The sequence below is a fragment of the Nicotiana tomentosiformis genome, chromosome 5 (assembly GCF_000390325.3).
Source record: "Nicotiana tomentosiformis chromosome 5, ASM39032v3, whole genome shotgun sequence".
In the NCBI taxonomy this organism is placed as follows: domain Eukaryota; kingdom Viridiplantae; phylum Streptophyta; class Magnoliopsida; order Solanales; family Solanaceae; genus Nicotiana; species Nicotiana tomentosiformis.
This window is the reverse complement of record NC_090816.1, coordinates 66,748,229-66,764,306: the sequence shown is the minus strand read 5'-3', so window position 1 is coordinate 66,764,306 and position 16,078 is coordinate 66,748,229. Positions and strand designations below refer to the sequence as shown.

The 16,078-nt window shown below is 30.3% G+C and overlaps 1 protein-coding gene and 1 long non-coding RNA gene across 2 annotated transcripts; one reads left to right on the top strand and one right to left on the bottom strand.

The window, feature by feature from the left end:
• The first annotated feature begins 8,513 nt into the window (after positions 1–8,513).
• On the top strand, positions 8,514–10,281 carry LOC138891801 (uncharacterized). The gene has a single exon (XM_070175521.1). The coding sequence runs from the start codon at positions 8,629–8,631 to the stop codon at positions 9,880–9,882; it is 1,254 nt and encodes a 417-aa protein (XP_070031622.1). The 5' UTR covers positions 8,514–8,628; the 3' UTR covers positions 9,883–10,281.
• Positions 10,282–12,332: 2,051 nt separating this feature from the next.
• On the bottom strand, positions 12,333–15,518 carry LOC108948995 (uncharacterized). Its single transcript, XR_001973766.3, has 2 exons — positions 14,975–15,518; positions 12,333–14,702 (listed from the first exon to the last, which is right to left on the bottom strand). It is a non-coding gene; the product is annotated as an uncharacterized lncRNA (long non-coding RNA).
• Between the last annotated feature and the right edge of the window lie 560 nt (positions 15,519–16,078).

The following is a 16,078-nucleotide window of genomic DNA, read 5'->3' as shown; positions in this document are numbered from 1 at the left end:
GTGCCAATAATTACAAACGCACAGACAACTCACGTGCTAAAAATAACAACCTCACGGACAACTCACATGCTAATAATAACTTAGATCCGCATGGACTACTCATGTGTCAGTCCAGTCCATATGACACAAAAGACATATATACAAGAATATATGTGCATGAACAATTTATATTAAATTACATACTCATGGACTGATATAAGTGACATGCAAAGGTGTATGCCTGTGCGAAGTGCACTACCATAGCTCAAATAAGGCATTTTCATCACAAAAATAGGAGTTATCATGTTCAATTAGGGAATTAGCCTATATGTAAAATATAACATGCTCCAATTAGCTCACAAAGGGGTACAAACATAAGAAACATAATAGCATGAGGCTCAGCAATAAATTCAAGGCAGATCATAGCCTAAGCACTACCTCGAGCATGAATAACAGTCCGGTACACGCACATGGGCTCGACCCCCTCATATGTGCACCACCCATAACACGTAGCTATCACTAATAACTCGGGTAACTAGTGCCTCAACAAAATTTAGGTAAGATACTTACCTCAAACAAGCCAAATCCATACTCTAAAAATGCCTTCCCGCGCGGATCGACCTCCGAACAACTTGAATCTTGCCAAAAACAACTCATCACCAAATAATGCCATATGAATCAAACCCAAACAATAAAGGTCAAATGTTTAATCCAATACTCAAAGTCAACAAAAAATTCAACCCGAGACCGCACAACGGAACCCGACAAAACTCATAAATTCTAAAAACTCATTCAAATACGAGTCTAACCATATAACTTTCACCCAAATCAGACTCAGAATCGATGTTCAAATCTTAATTATTCATTTTAGAAACGTTTTGCGAAACCCCCCCCCCAATTTCACATTTAGATTAACCAATCAAATGTTAAAATCAATGATGGAATCATGCATAATAATAAAATTCAAGTCAAAAATACTTATCCCAATCCAGGTGGTAAAAATCGAGAGAATTACTTCGCGATCGCGAAGCACTAAGATGAATACTGCCAAAAAATACACTTTGTGTTCGGGTCACTGACCATGAAAATGCAATGACCAAAGAGACCAAACCTTCGTTAATGCGTCTTGGACCACACAAATGCGAAAACAATACACCAACTCCCACTCTGAACCGTGATCACAACCCCCCATTTACGAATGATGGGCAAGCCACTCAACATCCGCGAACGTTACCCTCCACTTGCGAACGCGAAGAGGAAACACCACCTAACTCCAACATACCCATCGCGATCATAGTCTTTCTCACGCGATCGGGAAGAAGGCACACAACACCAGAAAATAAGAGAAAACCAGCAATCAAAGATAGGTGAGAAATGGTTCGAAACTACCCCTAAACACAGCCGAGCCCCTCGGGACCCCGTCCGAACATAACAACAAGTCCCAAAATATAATACGGATCTACTCTAGGACACAAATCCCTCAAAATAACATCAAAACCAGATTCCAAACTAACGATGAACACGTCTAAACAACACAGATTGACCCCAAATTTTGCACACAAGTCATAAATCACCATTCAAACCTATTTAAGGGGCTTAATTCCAAACTGACATCAATAACCACAAAGTTATGTATAGGTCAAATCTATCAACTCTCCGAACCTTCAAACTTCCAACTTTCGATAAATGGCCTCAAAATCATCTAGGAACATCGAAACTCAAACTCGAGCATACATCCAAGTCCAAAATCACCATCCGGACCTGACTGAACCATCAAAACACTGATCCAAGGTCAAATATACAATGTCAAACTTGGTCAACTCTTCCAACTTAAAGCTTATAAATTGAGAATTACTCTTCCGAATCAATCTCGAACTTCCCAAAAATCAAAAACAACCATACACGCAAATCATAATACATCATATGAAGCTAATCAAGACCTCAAACCACCGAACGGATTGCTAATTCTCAAAAAGACCTATCGGATCATTACATTCTCCTCTAATTAAACATATATTAGTCCTTGAATGTGCCAAAAGTCATTTCAAAGCCAACATATCACAGAATAAACTCACCATACACATACCCTTAACTGACATGACTAACATGATAACCCACAATACCCTTACTTCATAACTGACATGATCTCGTACTATTATTGTTACACCCTATTTTTCACAAGTTAAAATAAAATACAACTTATGGTTCCTTTGAAGTTGATAAAAGAAGAGTTTCCACCTAATATTTTAAGGTATACTAGGGTACCTATATATTTGTAAAGAGTTATTGCCCTAATTGTCTACTAAACAGCGAGATCCGGGTAAGAGTTTTAGTTATTTTAAGGGGAAGGTGTTAGGCACTCCTTAAAATCTACATGATTGATTTCATTTGTTAGTTAGTCTGATTAATTGATTTCATTTGTTAGTTAGTCTGATCTAAAAGCTTTTTCATAAAATTCTCTTTGTAGTGAAATTAGTCTAATTATTTCTGATATGCATTCTAATACATATTCTATATATTCTATATCTTGGGTTCTTTGATAGTCTTCTATATTATTTTCTATTAGATTTTTTAGTAAATTTATATTTTCTGTAGTTTGTTGCCAGTATTGTAGATATGTATGATTCATTATATGCTATCAAAATATAGGTCTAGTTCATATAAATCTGTTTCTGGTATGATTAGTTCTGTCCAATTTTGGTCTATTATTTCTGTTATTTCAAAGGCTAATATTTTTTCATAGATTATTCTTCTTACATCATTATTAATGTCATAGAGATTAAAAGGAATATGTTTTAGCAAATCATATGATAAGATGAACACTTATCTAATAGACGACGATATTACCTATAAAACACTTATACTTTATATACTAAAAGACATTAATAATGATGTAAGAAGAATAATCTATGAAAAAATATTAGCCTTTGAAATAACAGAAATAATAGACCAAAATTGGACAGAACTAATCATACCAGAAACAGATTTATATGAACTAGACCTATATTTTGATAGCATATAATGAATCATACATATCTACAATACTGGCAACAAACTACAGAAAATATAAATTTACTAAAAAATCTAATAGAAAATAATATAGAAGACTATCAAAGAACCCCCATCTAAAACTAGAAGATGAATCTAAAAAACTAACAGCATTTACAGTACCACAAGGATTTTATGAATGGAATGTTTTACCATTTGGATATAAAAATGCACCAGGAAGATACCAACATTTTATGGATAATTATTTTAACCAACTAGAAAATTGTATAGTATATATAGATGATATACTACTATATTCAAGAACACAAGATGAACATATAAGATTATTAGAAAAATTCATACATATTGTAGAAAACTCTGGCATAAGCTTAAGCAAAACCAAAGCAGAAATTATGAAGAATCAGATAGAATTTTTAGGTATACAAATAGATAAAAATGGAATAAAAATGCAAACACTAACCAAAGCAGAAATTATGAAGAATCAGATAGAATTTTTAGGTATACAAATAGATAAAAATGGAATAAAAATGCAAACACATATAGTACAAAAAATAATCAATCTTGATGAAAACATAGATACAAAAAAGAAATTACAATCATTTTTAGGACTAGTAAACCAAGTAAGAGAATATATACCTAAATTAGCAGAAAACCTAAAACCTCTACAGAAAAAACTAAAAAAGGATGTAGAATATGGATTTGATGAAAAAGATAAGGAAAAAATAAGAAAGATCAAAATATTGTGTAAAAAACTACCAAATATAGATTAAAAATGAACAAAGAAGAATTTGCAATAGATGAAAAAACCTATGAAAACCAAGACGGATTAAAAATAAAAATAATATTTTCAAACTTAGGTAGAAGATATAAAAAAATAGGAGACCAATTATACTTAATGATAGAAAAAGAAACAGCAAGATTAGAAGATAGCTTAACAGCTATGACAAGAATAAGTAGAGAAAATGAGGAAATTGATAAGAAAAAAGAAATTGAAATTATTAAAAAACAAGCAAGCAAAGAAATACAACAATTGGAAGAAACCAAAAATACAAAGATTATAGCATTAGAAAAAGAATTAAATATGTTAAAAGCACTATATGAAAACAAGCAAAGAGAAAAGAATAAAGAGATAGAATTAACAGATGAAATAAATAAATTTAAACAAATATTACAAACAGAAGAAACTCTCAGAATTGAAGAAATAGATAATAATATAGATGACCAAGAGTCAGAATCAAGCGAAATAAGTGAAACATATACAGAACTTTTAGATAGTATAGAAAAAACAAAAAATGTAGAAGTAAATACAGGAGATGTAAATATGGATGAAAAACCTAGTACATCAGGTGTAAAAAATCCAAAAGGATTATACCCAAATTATTATACAGCTAATTATGAACAACATGATAGATATAATACACTATGGGATAGTAGATTAAATAAAAAATGGACACCAAAACCAATATCAGAACAATATAACTTTTTAGATTTAGATTGCGTAGCAGATATAAATAAAACAATCCAACTATGGATAGGATATGTATCTAAACAATTGGTAGATAATAAAATAGGAATGACAGAAACACCAGGATATATAGAAAGAACACTCATAGGAACGGTAAAATTATGGTTACAAAATTTAACTAGAGAAAGTGTAGATACCTTAAGAAGCAATAAAAAATTTAATGGTGAAATAGCAACAACAAATATAGAAATATTATACAAATATGAAATAGCTATAAGAAACGAATTTAGTAGCATGACTACAGAAATTGAAGAACAAAATAAGGAAAAACAAATAAATAGAAATCTAATAACAAAATTAGCAATATGTAATATGTGTTATATAGACGAATATACTTGTGCATTCAGAGAATATTATTATAAAGGAACATATAATGCAGAAGAAAGCAAAGAAATAAGAAAATTATATTTCACAAAACTACCAGAACCTTTTAATTCTAAAATAATAAAAGAATGGAATGAAGCAGGATTAGCAGATACTTTAGGAGCTAGAATAAAATTTCTACAACAATGGTTTGTACAATTATGTGAAAAATATAAAGAAGAAACAAAAATGGAAAAAATATTAATAAAAAACTTAAGATGTTGTAAAAATAAAACAGCACCACAATTTGGATGTACAGATAAATATTATAATAAAAAATGGAAAATAAAGAAATATAATAAATACAAGTCAAAATATAAAAATAAAAAACCAAGAAAAAGATATTATGTAAAAAATTATCAGAATAAAAGACCATTTAGACCAAAAAAGAAATTAACAGAATGTACTTGTTATAACTGTGGAAAATTAGGACATATAGCTAAAGACTGTAAAGCACCTAGAAACTTAAAGAAAAAACAAATAACTGAAATCATAATTGATGATGAAGAATATATGCAAATGGAATATATAGACTATGAACTAGATAGTGAAGATAGTGTATATGAAATATCAGATATAGAAGATGAAATAGGAGATGAAATAACTAAAGAAGATGATGAAACCTAATGACTGAAAAAGAAATAAAAATAATAACACAAGAAGAATATAAAGATGAAGAATCCTCAGAACAAAAGATTATATTTGATAATAGTATATTTGAACAAATAAAAGGAAAAGAATTAGACCTCAGTGTCGAAAAAATATTTGAAGTACCTACAATAAAAAATTGGTTCAAAAGACAAAAAGAAGAATACTACGTAGTTAGCCAAAAAGAACATATAATTGACTGTAAATATACAAAAGGAAAAGCCAAAATACCAATAATAAACAAAAGAATAATAAATAAAGAAATACAAGATATAAAGGCAAAAAACCCAATTAAATATGTACACCTAGGAGGAACTGAAATATTAATAAAAGCATGTTTTAGAGAAGGAATAGATACCCCTATAGAAATATATTTAGCAGATGATAGAATAATCCAACCTATAGAAAAAAGCATAATAAGTGCAATAAAAGGAAATCTTATATACCAAAAATTTAAATTCATAATAAGTGCCAATTATTCAATAGCAATAAACGATAGGAATATAGATAAATCATTAGTATTATACTGAAAAATGTCAGGAATAGAATTAACACCTGGAAGTAAGATATTTACAGCTAGATGTAAAAACTTATACGTTTTAACAACAAAACATAAAATAGCAGCAAAAAATAAAATTAATAAAATAAAAATAGAAAATCCATTTGAAAGAATAGTTACAGTTATTGATAATAATGAATATAGTTATAAAGAAATTGACATGGAAGAAGACTTAGAAATAGTAAAAGAAAGATTAAGTACATCAAGTATACCAAACCAATTAACTTATGAAACACCAACATCATCAAGGATAAGTACATCAAGAAGGGAATATATAATCCCAAAAAACTTAATAAGAAACACAAAAGAAAAAATAAATCCATACCATTACTATATAACTGGAATCATGGAACAAAGAAAATATCAAATATTAATAAATACAGGTCAAGAAGAAAATTATATCACAAGAGAATTAGTAACAGAAACTGAAATAATAACTACTGAACAACTATGCCCTGAATTACCCAAGGAATTAATAATAAATGAAGAAATAACAGAAAAAGAAATAATTATTGGAGGAATACCTTTGATAATACAATTTAAAATATATCAAGAAAACGAAAACGAAAATATTACATTAGGAATAAAATGGTTAGAAAAAGTAAAACCATACAATCTAGGAGATAAACAATTAACCATAACACACAAAGATAAGAAAATAATAATAAAAAGAACAGAAGAATGAAAATATATATACTCGCAAAAATCATAGTAGAAGGATATTATAATAGATACTATACACCAATGATAGATACAGGAGCAGAAGCTAATATATGTAAATATAATTGTTTACCAACAGATAAATGGGAAAAATTAAAAACACCTATGGTAGTAACAGGATTTAATAATGAAGGTAGTATGATTAACTACAGAGCCAAGAATATAAAAATACAAATATGGGATAAAATATTAACTATAGAAGAAATATATAATTTTGAATTCACTACAAAAGATATATTATTAGGAATGCCATTTTTAGATAAACTATACCCACATATAATAACAAGGACACACTGGTGGTTTACCACACCATGTAAAAACAAAGTAGGAGCAAAAAGAGTAAATAATAAACAAAGAAAAAATACAGAATGGATAAAAGGAAGTGAAAAAATCACACAAAAACTAGAAAATATAAGTAAAAATATAACTACTCAATTAGAAATTATTATATTTACAATAGACAAAGTAAAAATAATCCAGAATGAATTAGAAAAATTATATAATGATAACCCTCTAAAAGGTTGGAATAAACATAAAACAAAAATAAAAATAGAATTAATAGAAGAAAACAGCATAATAACACAAAAACCTTTAAAATATAACTTTGATGACTTAGTAGAATTCAAAATGCATATAAAAGAATTATTAGATAACAATTACATACAAGAAAGTAATAGTAAACATACAAGTCCAGCATTTATAGTAAATAAACATAGTGAACAAAAAAGAGGAAAAAGTAGAATGGTTATAGATTACCGAAACTTAAATGCAAAAACTAAAACATATAATTACCCAATACCTAATAAGATATTAAAAATAAGACAAATCCAAGGATATAATTACTTCAGTAAATTTGACTGTAAATCAGGATTTTACCATCTAAAACTAGAAGATGAATCTAAAAAACTAACAGCATTTACAGTACCACAAGGATTTTATGAATGGAATGTTTTACCATTTGGATATAAAAATGCACCAGGAAGATACCAACATTTTATGGACAATTATTTTAACCAACTAGAAAATTGTATAGTATATATAGATGATATACTACTATATTCAAGAACACAAGATGAACATATAAGATTATTAGAAAAATTCATACATATTATAGAAAACTCTGGCATAAGCTTAAGCAAAACCAAAGCAGAAATTATGAAGAATCAGATAGAATTTTTAGGTATACAAATAGATAAAAATGGAATAAAAATGCAAACACATATAGTACAAAAAATAATCAATCTTGATGAAAACATAGATACAAAAAAGAAATTACAATCATTTTTAGGATTAGTAAACCAAGTAAGAGAATATATACCAAAATTAGCAGAAAACCTAAAACCTCTACAGAAAAAACTAAAAAAGGATGTAGAATATGGGTTCGATGAAAAAGATAAGGAACAAATAAGGAAGATTAAAATATTGTGCAAGAAATTACCAAAATTATACTTCCCAGATGAAAATAAGAAATTTACTTATATTGTAGAAACAGATTCGAGTAATCATAGTTATGGAGGAGTTCTTAAATATAAATATGATAAAGAAAAAATAGAACATCATTGCAGATATTATTCAGGATCTTATACTGAACCACAAGAAAGATGGGAAATAAATAGAAAAGAATTATTTGCATTATATAAATGTTTATTAGCATTTGAACCATATATAGTCTATAACAGATTTATTGTAAGAACAGATAACACCCAAGTTAAATGGTGGATAACCAGAAAAGTACAAGATTCAGTTACAACAAAAGAAATACGCAGACTGGTATTAAATATATTAAATTTTACATTTACAATTGAAATAATCACTACTAACAAGAATGTTGTTGCAGATTACTTATCAAGACAAAGCTACCCAAACTGAACCAGATAATACAATGGAAAATCTACTCTTAGCTATGACTACACTTTGTAAAAAAGTGGAAAGCATAGAAGAAGAGATACAGATATTAAAGAAAACAGCTAGTGGTCAGCAGCATGACTTGAAAAATGCGGAGATAAGACGATCGGAAGTCTCTAAAATTCCAGAGCTAGAAGGTGACGTTGAGAAACACCTAAAAACTCATAACAGTTTGTTAAATGCAGTTGCAGGAAGCAGCACAGCTAGCAGTTTATCTGCAAAGAAAAAGGAAGAAATTAAACCTAGATATACAAATACAAATATGAACAATCTATTTTCAAAACCATTCATACAGAAAAATATCCAAAATACCCAGAAAGAAATATTCCTACCACCACAGATAAACACCTACAAAGAAAGCCTAAACCAAGCCAAAAAGACATACAACCATATAACCCGTACATATATAGACAACATATATAAAATACAAAACTTCCTAAACAAAAATCCAAGATCCCAAACTACCCAAAATCCAGATGAAGATTATATTACTCATTATCTAACAGGATATAATAAACTAATAGCATTACCAAATACAAATGCAAAACTAGTAGCCACTTGCTACAATTACGGATTACTAGATACAGTATATACACAGACAGGACAAGAAATAGCTACCATACCAGAAGTATACAGAGCATTTATGCAGTACAAAAGAATAACCAAAGGAACACTATTCTATATACGATTCTATTCAGCTACAGCAGAGATATTATATGAAGAAATAAAACCCATCATACAAGTTATCAAGATCGGACTTACAAGAGAAATGCTAGTACCGGAAAAAATAGAAGAACAAGAAGAAATAGAAAAAATAAATATTCCAGACTTTTATGCAAATAAAAGGATTATCGGAATATCCACTATACTAAATGAACTAGCAAACAACTACCTAAACCAGAATGCTATTTGGAGTTATTATTCAAGAGAACAGACAATGATATATTCAAACTGCAGAGAAATACGAGAACCAGATATGGAAGAATTAAGACAATGGGTCTTAAGTCTTTTGAAGCCAGAACAATCTACAACCACAAGAGCTATAAGGACAAATTTTATTTCTCCAGAATTATTAACAAGATATTGCAAGTTAATCAGTCACAAATATCCAGATCACATATGCTCAAAATGCAAAGGAGAAGATAATATTGTTCCAGACGTACAACTGGAATAAACAAGAAGAAGATTACTGAAGAAGAAGACGACAAGCTAGACGACAAAGAAATATGGCAGACAAAATAATATGAAAGATATATTAGAATCTTTTCTTTTCTTTATGTTATTTTGTTTTTTGTAAAAGTCGTAAAGTAAATAGTAAGAGTCAAGAGTCAGTTTCATGAACAGTAAAGGTCGTTCATGAATAGTAAGAGTCAAGAGTCAGTTTCATGAACAGTAAAGGTCGTTCATGAATAGTAAGAGTCAAGAGTCAGATTCATGAACAGTAAAGGTCGTTCATGAATAGTAAAAGTCATTTTGTAATATTATAAATAAGCCTTTCGTTTATGAAATAAAACAGGCTACATCTTCAGGCCAAGGGCTTCTCTCTCCTCTCTCTTCTCTTCTCACAAGAAATACTTACAGATAAAATACTTACAGATAAAATACTTAAAGATAAAATACAGGAAAGCTATGGAAGATAAGCAAGCTATGAATCAGCAAGAAAATATGAAAGATCAACAAGAAGACACCAAGAATCTACAAAAACAGGTATGTAACACTATAAACATGACTAGCTAAACTAGTATATTCCTGATAATCTCATACATGTAGATTATAATTATCCATCATATAATAGTACTGTTATAAAAATCATCTTGAGTAAGTTTGCCATGAAAATATGCTAAGAGTAGGTAAGCCCAGACTATGCATCCTAAAGTTGAAACCGGTAGGCAGAAGGCCGTTTAGGGGAGTAAACAAGAGTTGAAGCGCTGTTAGGGTAACTGATTGAAGCAGAAAATCATGGTAGTGACTAAAAAAGACGATTAAAATAACTTATTATAATATGATGAATAAGGATAATAGACATAGAGATTAAAAGGAATATGTTTTAGCAAATCATATGATAAGATGAACACTTATCTAATAGACGACGATATTACCTATAAAACACTTATACTTTATATACTAAAAGACATTAATAATGATGTAAGAAGAATAATCTATGAAAAAATATTAGCCTTTGAAATAACAGAAATAATAGACCAAAATTGGACAGAACTAATCATACCAGAAACAGATTTATATGAACTAGACCTATATTTTGATAGCATATAATGAATCATACATATCTACAATACTGGCAACAAACTACAGAAAATATAAATTTACTAAAAAATCTAATAGAAAATAATATAGAAGACTATCAAAGAACCCAAGATATAGAATATATAGAATATGTATTAGAATGCATATCAGAAATAATTAGACTAATTCCACTACAAAGAGAATTTTATGAAAAAGCTTTTAGATCAGACTAACTAACAAATGAAATCAATTAATCAGACTAACTAACAAATGAAATCAATTAACAACGAAAGGGAAGAACCCAAGATATAGAATATGTATTAGAATGCATATCAGAAATAATTAGACTAATTCCACTACAAAGAGAATTTTATGAAAAAGCTTTTAGATCAGACTAACTAACAAATGAAATCAATTAATCAGACTAACTAACAAATGAAATCAATTGTAGGTACTTCAAATATTTTTTCGACACTGAGGTCTAATTCTTTTCCTTTTATTTGTTCAAATATACTATTATCAAATATAATCTTTTGTTATGAGGATTCTTCATCTTTATATTCTTCTCGTGTTATTATTTTTATTTCTTTTTCAGTCATTTAGTGAGGAAGAGATATATATGACCGATAAGATAACTTGCTTAACAATCTCAACGTTTTCAGCATGTGTACACTTTTAAAACTAATGGTTCAGCAACAATCTCTCTTTCATTTACATATCTTTCATGATGAGTTTTGTTTGGTTTAGGCCTTTACAAGATTATAATAACTTAAAAGCAAGAACACCCCTTTGAATGTTTTGAAAACAAGTAACTTAGGCAACTAAATATCTGGACCGCTTCAAGAAAGAGAAGTAAGGGCGCCACACCTAGCACGATCTCATTTTACAAGAACAAAACCAAACACTCATTTGGAATTCTACCAAAGCAGTTTTTCGAAGACAAATGAGGTACAACTATTTTGATATATACACTGACGCACTCTTTCTTATTTTTACAAGACATGTTACAAAGTTTTAAAACAAACATTACTATTTCTAAAGGAACTATACCTTCATTTCTTAAGACAAAGAAATGATCTTTCAAACAAGAATCCAAATATTTTCCTTCATTTATTCAAGGCTTTCACAAGAGGCTCACTTAGCAATTTTAATCAACTAGGATATAAATTTCTCTCCCCACACCTATGCCTATAAAAAACTAAAAAAGGATGTAGAATATGGATTTGATGAAAAAGATAAGGAACAAATAAGAAAGATCAAAATATTGTGTAAAAAACAACCAAAACTATACTTCCCAGATGAAAATAAGAAATTTACTTATATTGTAGAAACAGATTCGAGTAATCATAGTTATGGAGGAGTTCTTAAATATAAATATGATAAAGAAAAAATAGAACATCATTGCAGATATCTAATAACAACATTAGTTCCATAATGATACGCAAAGGATAAGACAAAGACAATAATAATAATTCCTTAGATGAAGAAGAAGGGAGATGGACTCTCATGTTGGGGTGACGAAATAATCAGACCCAGCTAGACTCAAAGCAGCAACAGACTACAACAGGTGACAAGGAAGCAGACCAGTTCCCTGAACTTGGGCCTAAGTTCTCAATGAACTCGGCAGGCCCAATGATTCATGCAAAGAAAAGGGAGAGAATGGATTAGTATATACAAAAAAAAAGTAAAGTAAGATAAAGTTATAATAAATATGGACAAGATCTAAAGAAATATAGTAAAGCTAAATTTCGTTTATGCTAATCCCATGAAGATCAATGAAAGTCGATATTCATAGGCCTAGGGTGAACCATATTTACTTACGAGCAGTACTTGTGCCGGGGAGGGGTTCCTCAACTAAAAAGTCAAGCCCACATCAATCATCCTTAAGTACTGAACCTTACTTCTCTTAAGAGGTTTAGACACAAATGAGATTTTTACTTAACATTTAACTAAACATGTACCCAGGCAGTTCACACAATTAACATAAACTAGCAGAAGTGTAGCATATTCAATATAGCGTCTCAAACCATCATAACATACTCCAAAAACTTGATTATGCAGAAACACTGACAACATAAGACAACATATTAGGAATTACAGTTATCACTGGAGGGCAAAGCCATAAGTATCCAAGAACCATTACAAGTTAAAGTTTAGAACTGTGATCATTATTAGACACATGCTATCAGTACTTGTAAGTTCACATGATCCTTTAACTGATTCAAAGGTTCAAGGGTTGATTTTAAATAATTTCATGTAACACAACCTTACAGAATATTCTTAGAGACACATACATATTCAAGGAAGGTCCACTAATCACATATTTTCAACTATACACCCATGTAGTCAGGCCTGCCATGCTACTAACAACTTCATCATACAAGAATGTCACCTCAAGTGGTTTAAGGCATTAACAACTAACAAAGATAAACATATGCACACATTACTAACTTTATCAGAGGTTCAGTGCTTCATTAAAGATCCAGTCAAATTGAATCTTCTCAAGGTAAGTTTATATTATTAAAGCAGGTTGTAGAATATCATTTCAGAACAGTCATTTCCATAACATGAAAATAAGCACCGGGGTTGGGCTTATACTATATTAAGAACCCGTGTTAACACCTTACTTAGAATTCACAAGGGGTCATACCAATTAGTTAGGACAATATGGACAATTTAGCATGAGTAAGAGGTTCAACTTTCAGTCTCATTATGTGATTCCTATAGGCATGATATCTACCAATGCATATTTACAACATTCAATTAAAACTTATAAGTCATCACAATCGACAACAATCAAATTATATCAGTGAAGAACTTGTTAGACATCAAATAATCATGAGACAACAAGAAAGCACCTATGCACAAATAATGCAAAACAAAATTAGCATATGATTGCAACTCAGGTAAACAGGATCACCTATTGGTCTCAAAAGTTTATCATACAATCATGATTTTAAAATGTACCCCCCCCCCCCCCTTTATTTCATATTAACATAGTAAACACATATAGACTTAACTAAACAAAATGACATAGTGTCATAACATGACCAATAATTGAAGACACTTAATCAAGTCAACATGATAATGTGGGCAAGGCCATCGGTGGATTTCATTTAACTAACTGAACACAAGCAGCATAATACTATAAGCAAGAAGACCATTTGAGCAAGACAACCTATTGATGAAGACTTCACCTTGTTAAACAAGATGGCATTTAAGATATTAGGAACATAATTTCATTAGCTTAATCAGTATGATAACCAAGAGCAAAAGTATAAAGATAAGTGAGCATCAATCAATCAGCAGGGTAGTAGTATAGGCTAAACATGGCTGCCATCAAAAAAATTAATCAACTCAAATCAACATAAGGAAGTAACATGATTGAGCTCACAATAATATCAATTCAATTAGACAAGACATATGCCTAACGATGATATCAGTACAAGAAATAAAACTCAACGATCACTGTTAGATATTAATGTAAACAACAACATGGGAGATAAATATAACAGCAAATATGAAATATCGGTAAAGAGCAACACAAGTGGCATAACACGACAAGAGCCACATATTTACTGATGAACATCAAGAAGAAAAATGAGCAAGTAATTAACAGTAAAATATCACACAAGCAGATCTAACACATGAACAATTAAAGAAGGGGTTAGTGGTTTATTGACCTTCTTCAGAGCAGAAAACTAGGTAGAGGTGATCACTAGCCGTTTAGGAACCCAATCTCACAATCAACTTGCAGTGGTCGAATTCAAGCAGAAGCAAAAGAAAAGAAAAGAAATTAGAGAGGAAATCCAGAGTATTTAAACATATAATATTTACTTAAGTTCGCTTAGGTAGTTCTTCTTGTTAGGTGAGAGCATTAAAGCCCCTATTTACAGCGGCCATCGGAGCCTTAGGGTTCATTTGAGTTTGAAAAAACTTAGTGTAAGATGACGATTGAACGCTGATGATAGCAAAGGGGAAAAACAAAGGGAAAATAGAGGGGAAACGGAGTGAGGTTTTACCTTTCTAGATGATGAAGGAAATGGGTCGTTGCAAGCTAATGGACCATCCGTTAAAGCCAATGCCCAGAGGTTACAGTGTTTGACCTCTGGACCAAGAATCATCATAATATGGTCAAGATTCTCATGAATCTACAAATTGCATGTAGTGATTTGAACGAGCACAAAGTGAAATGATTATATTCTCGTTCTTTCATTCTTTGATATAGGGTTTCGGTGGTTGGGATTAAAATTAAGGTGCGAAAAAAGGAAACATCGGCGACATTCGCGGTTGGAAGAGCGACATGATTAATACTGGGGTTGATTTTGTGTGAACTTGTACGGATTACTGCAAGGTTCCAGAGATTTATGGGGTCTGAGAAAAAGAGAGAAATGAGAGAGGAAGAGGAAAGAAAGGCCGGTCGATATGTGCTGAGAATTATTAGGGTTTCGGGTGGGATAGGTTAGTTAAAACGAGAGATGGAAGGGGAGCCGTTGGATCGCTTAGATCAACGACTCTAGATTTTTTTAGATAAAAGGAAAAGAAAAAGGTTATGTGGGATAAAAGTGGAACCATTAGATCATTTGGATCTAAAAAAAGGTAAAACACCGGAGGTTTAATATAATAAGGGGAAATTGAGATTAATTCTGGAACGTTGATGATTTGGATAAACGGTCCAGATGAGTTGTATTTTTTCTGTTAGTGATTGGGAACTTATGGTGTGGCGCATAGTGATTGGCTGAAAAATCGCCAAGTAGGATAGTAGTGGGGTTGGCCGGGCCGGGTCATGGTGTTGGGATAATGTCTTTTAGGCCAATGTTTTGGTAGTAGGCTGGCATTTGATCTAAGGCATGGCCATTTGAGTTAAATTGACCATTTGCAAAAGTAGCCTATTTTAAGTTTTAACCACCTTTTTATAATTAATTTAATTATAATTATTTAATCTCTATAGAATGTAATAAAATATAATTAACAAATGTATTATTAGATACTTGCTGTAAATAATTAATTTTAAGTAATTAAAATTATAATACTTTTCTATTAATTTATGAAAACTAATTATTTGGTTAATTAAAGTAATAGAGGTAATAAAATAATAAATTTAAAGACTAAATTATTAAAATAGT

Excerpts from the sequence above, each read along its gene's own strand:
- LOC138891801 (XM_070175521.1), top strand. The coding sequence starts at position 8,629 with ATGTTGTTGCAGATTACTTATCAAGACAAAGCTACCCAAACTGAACCA.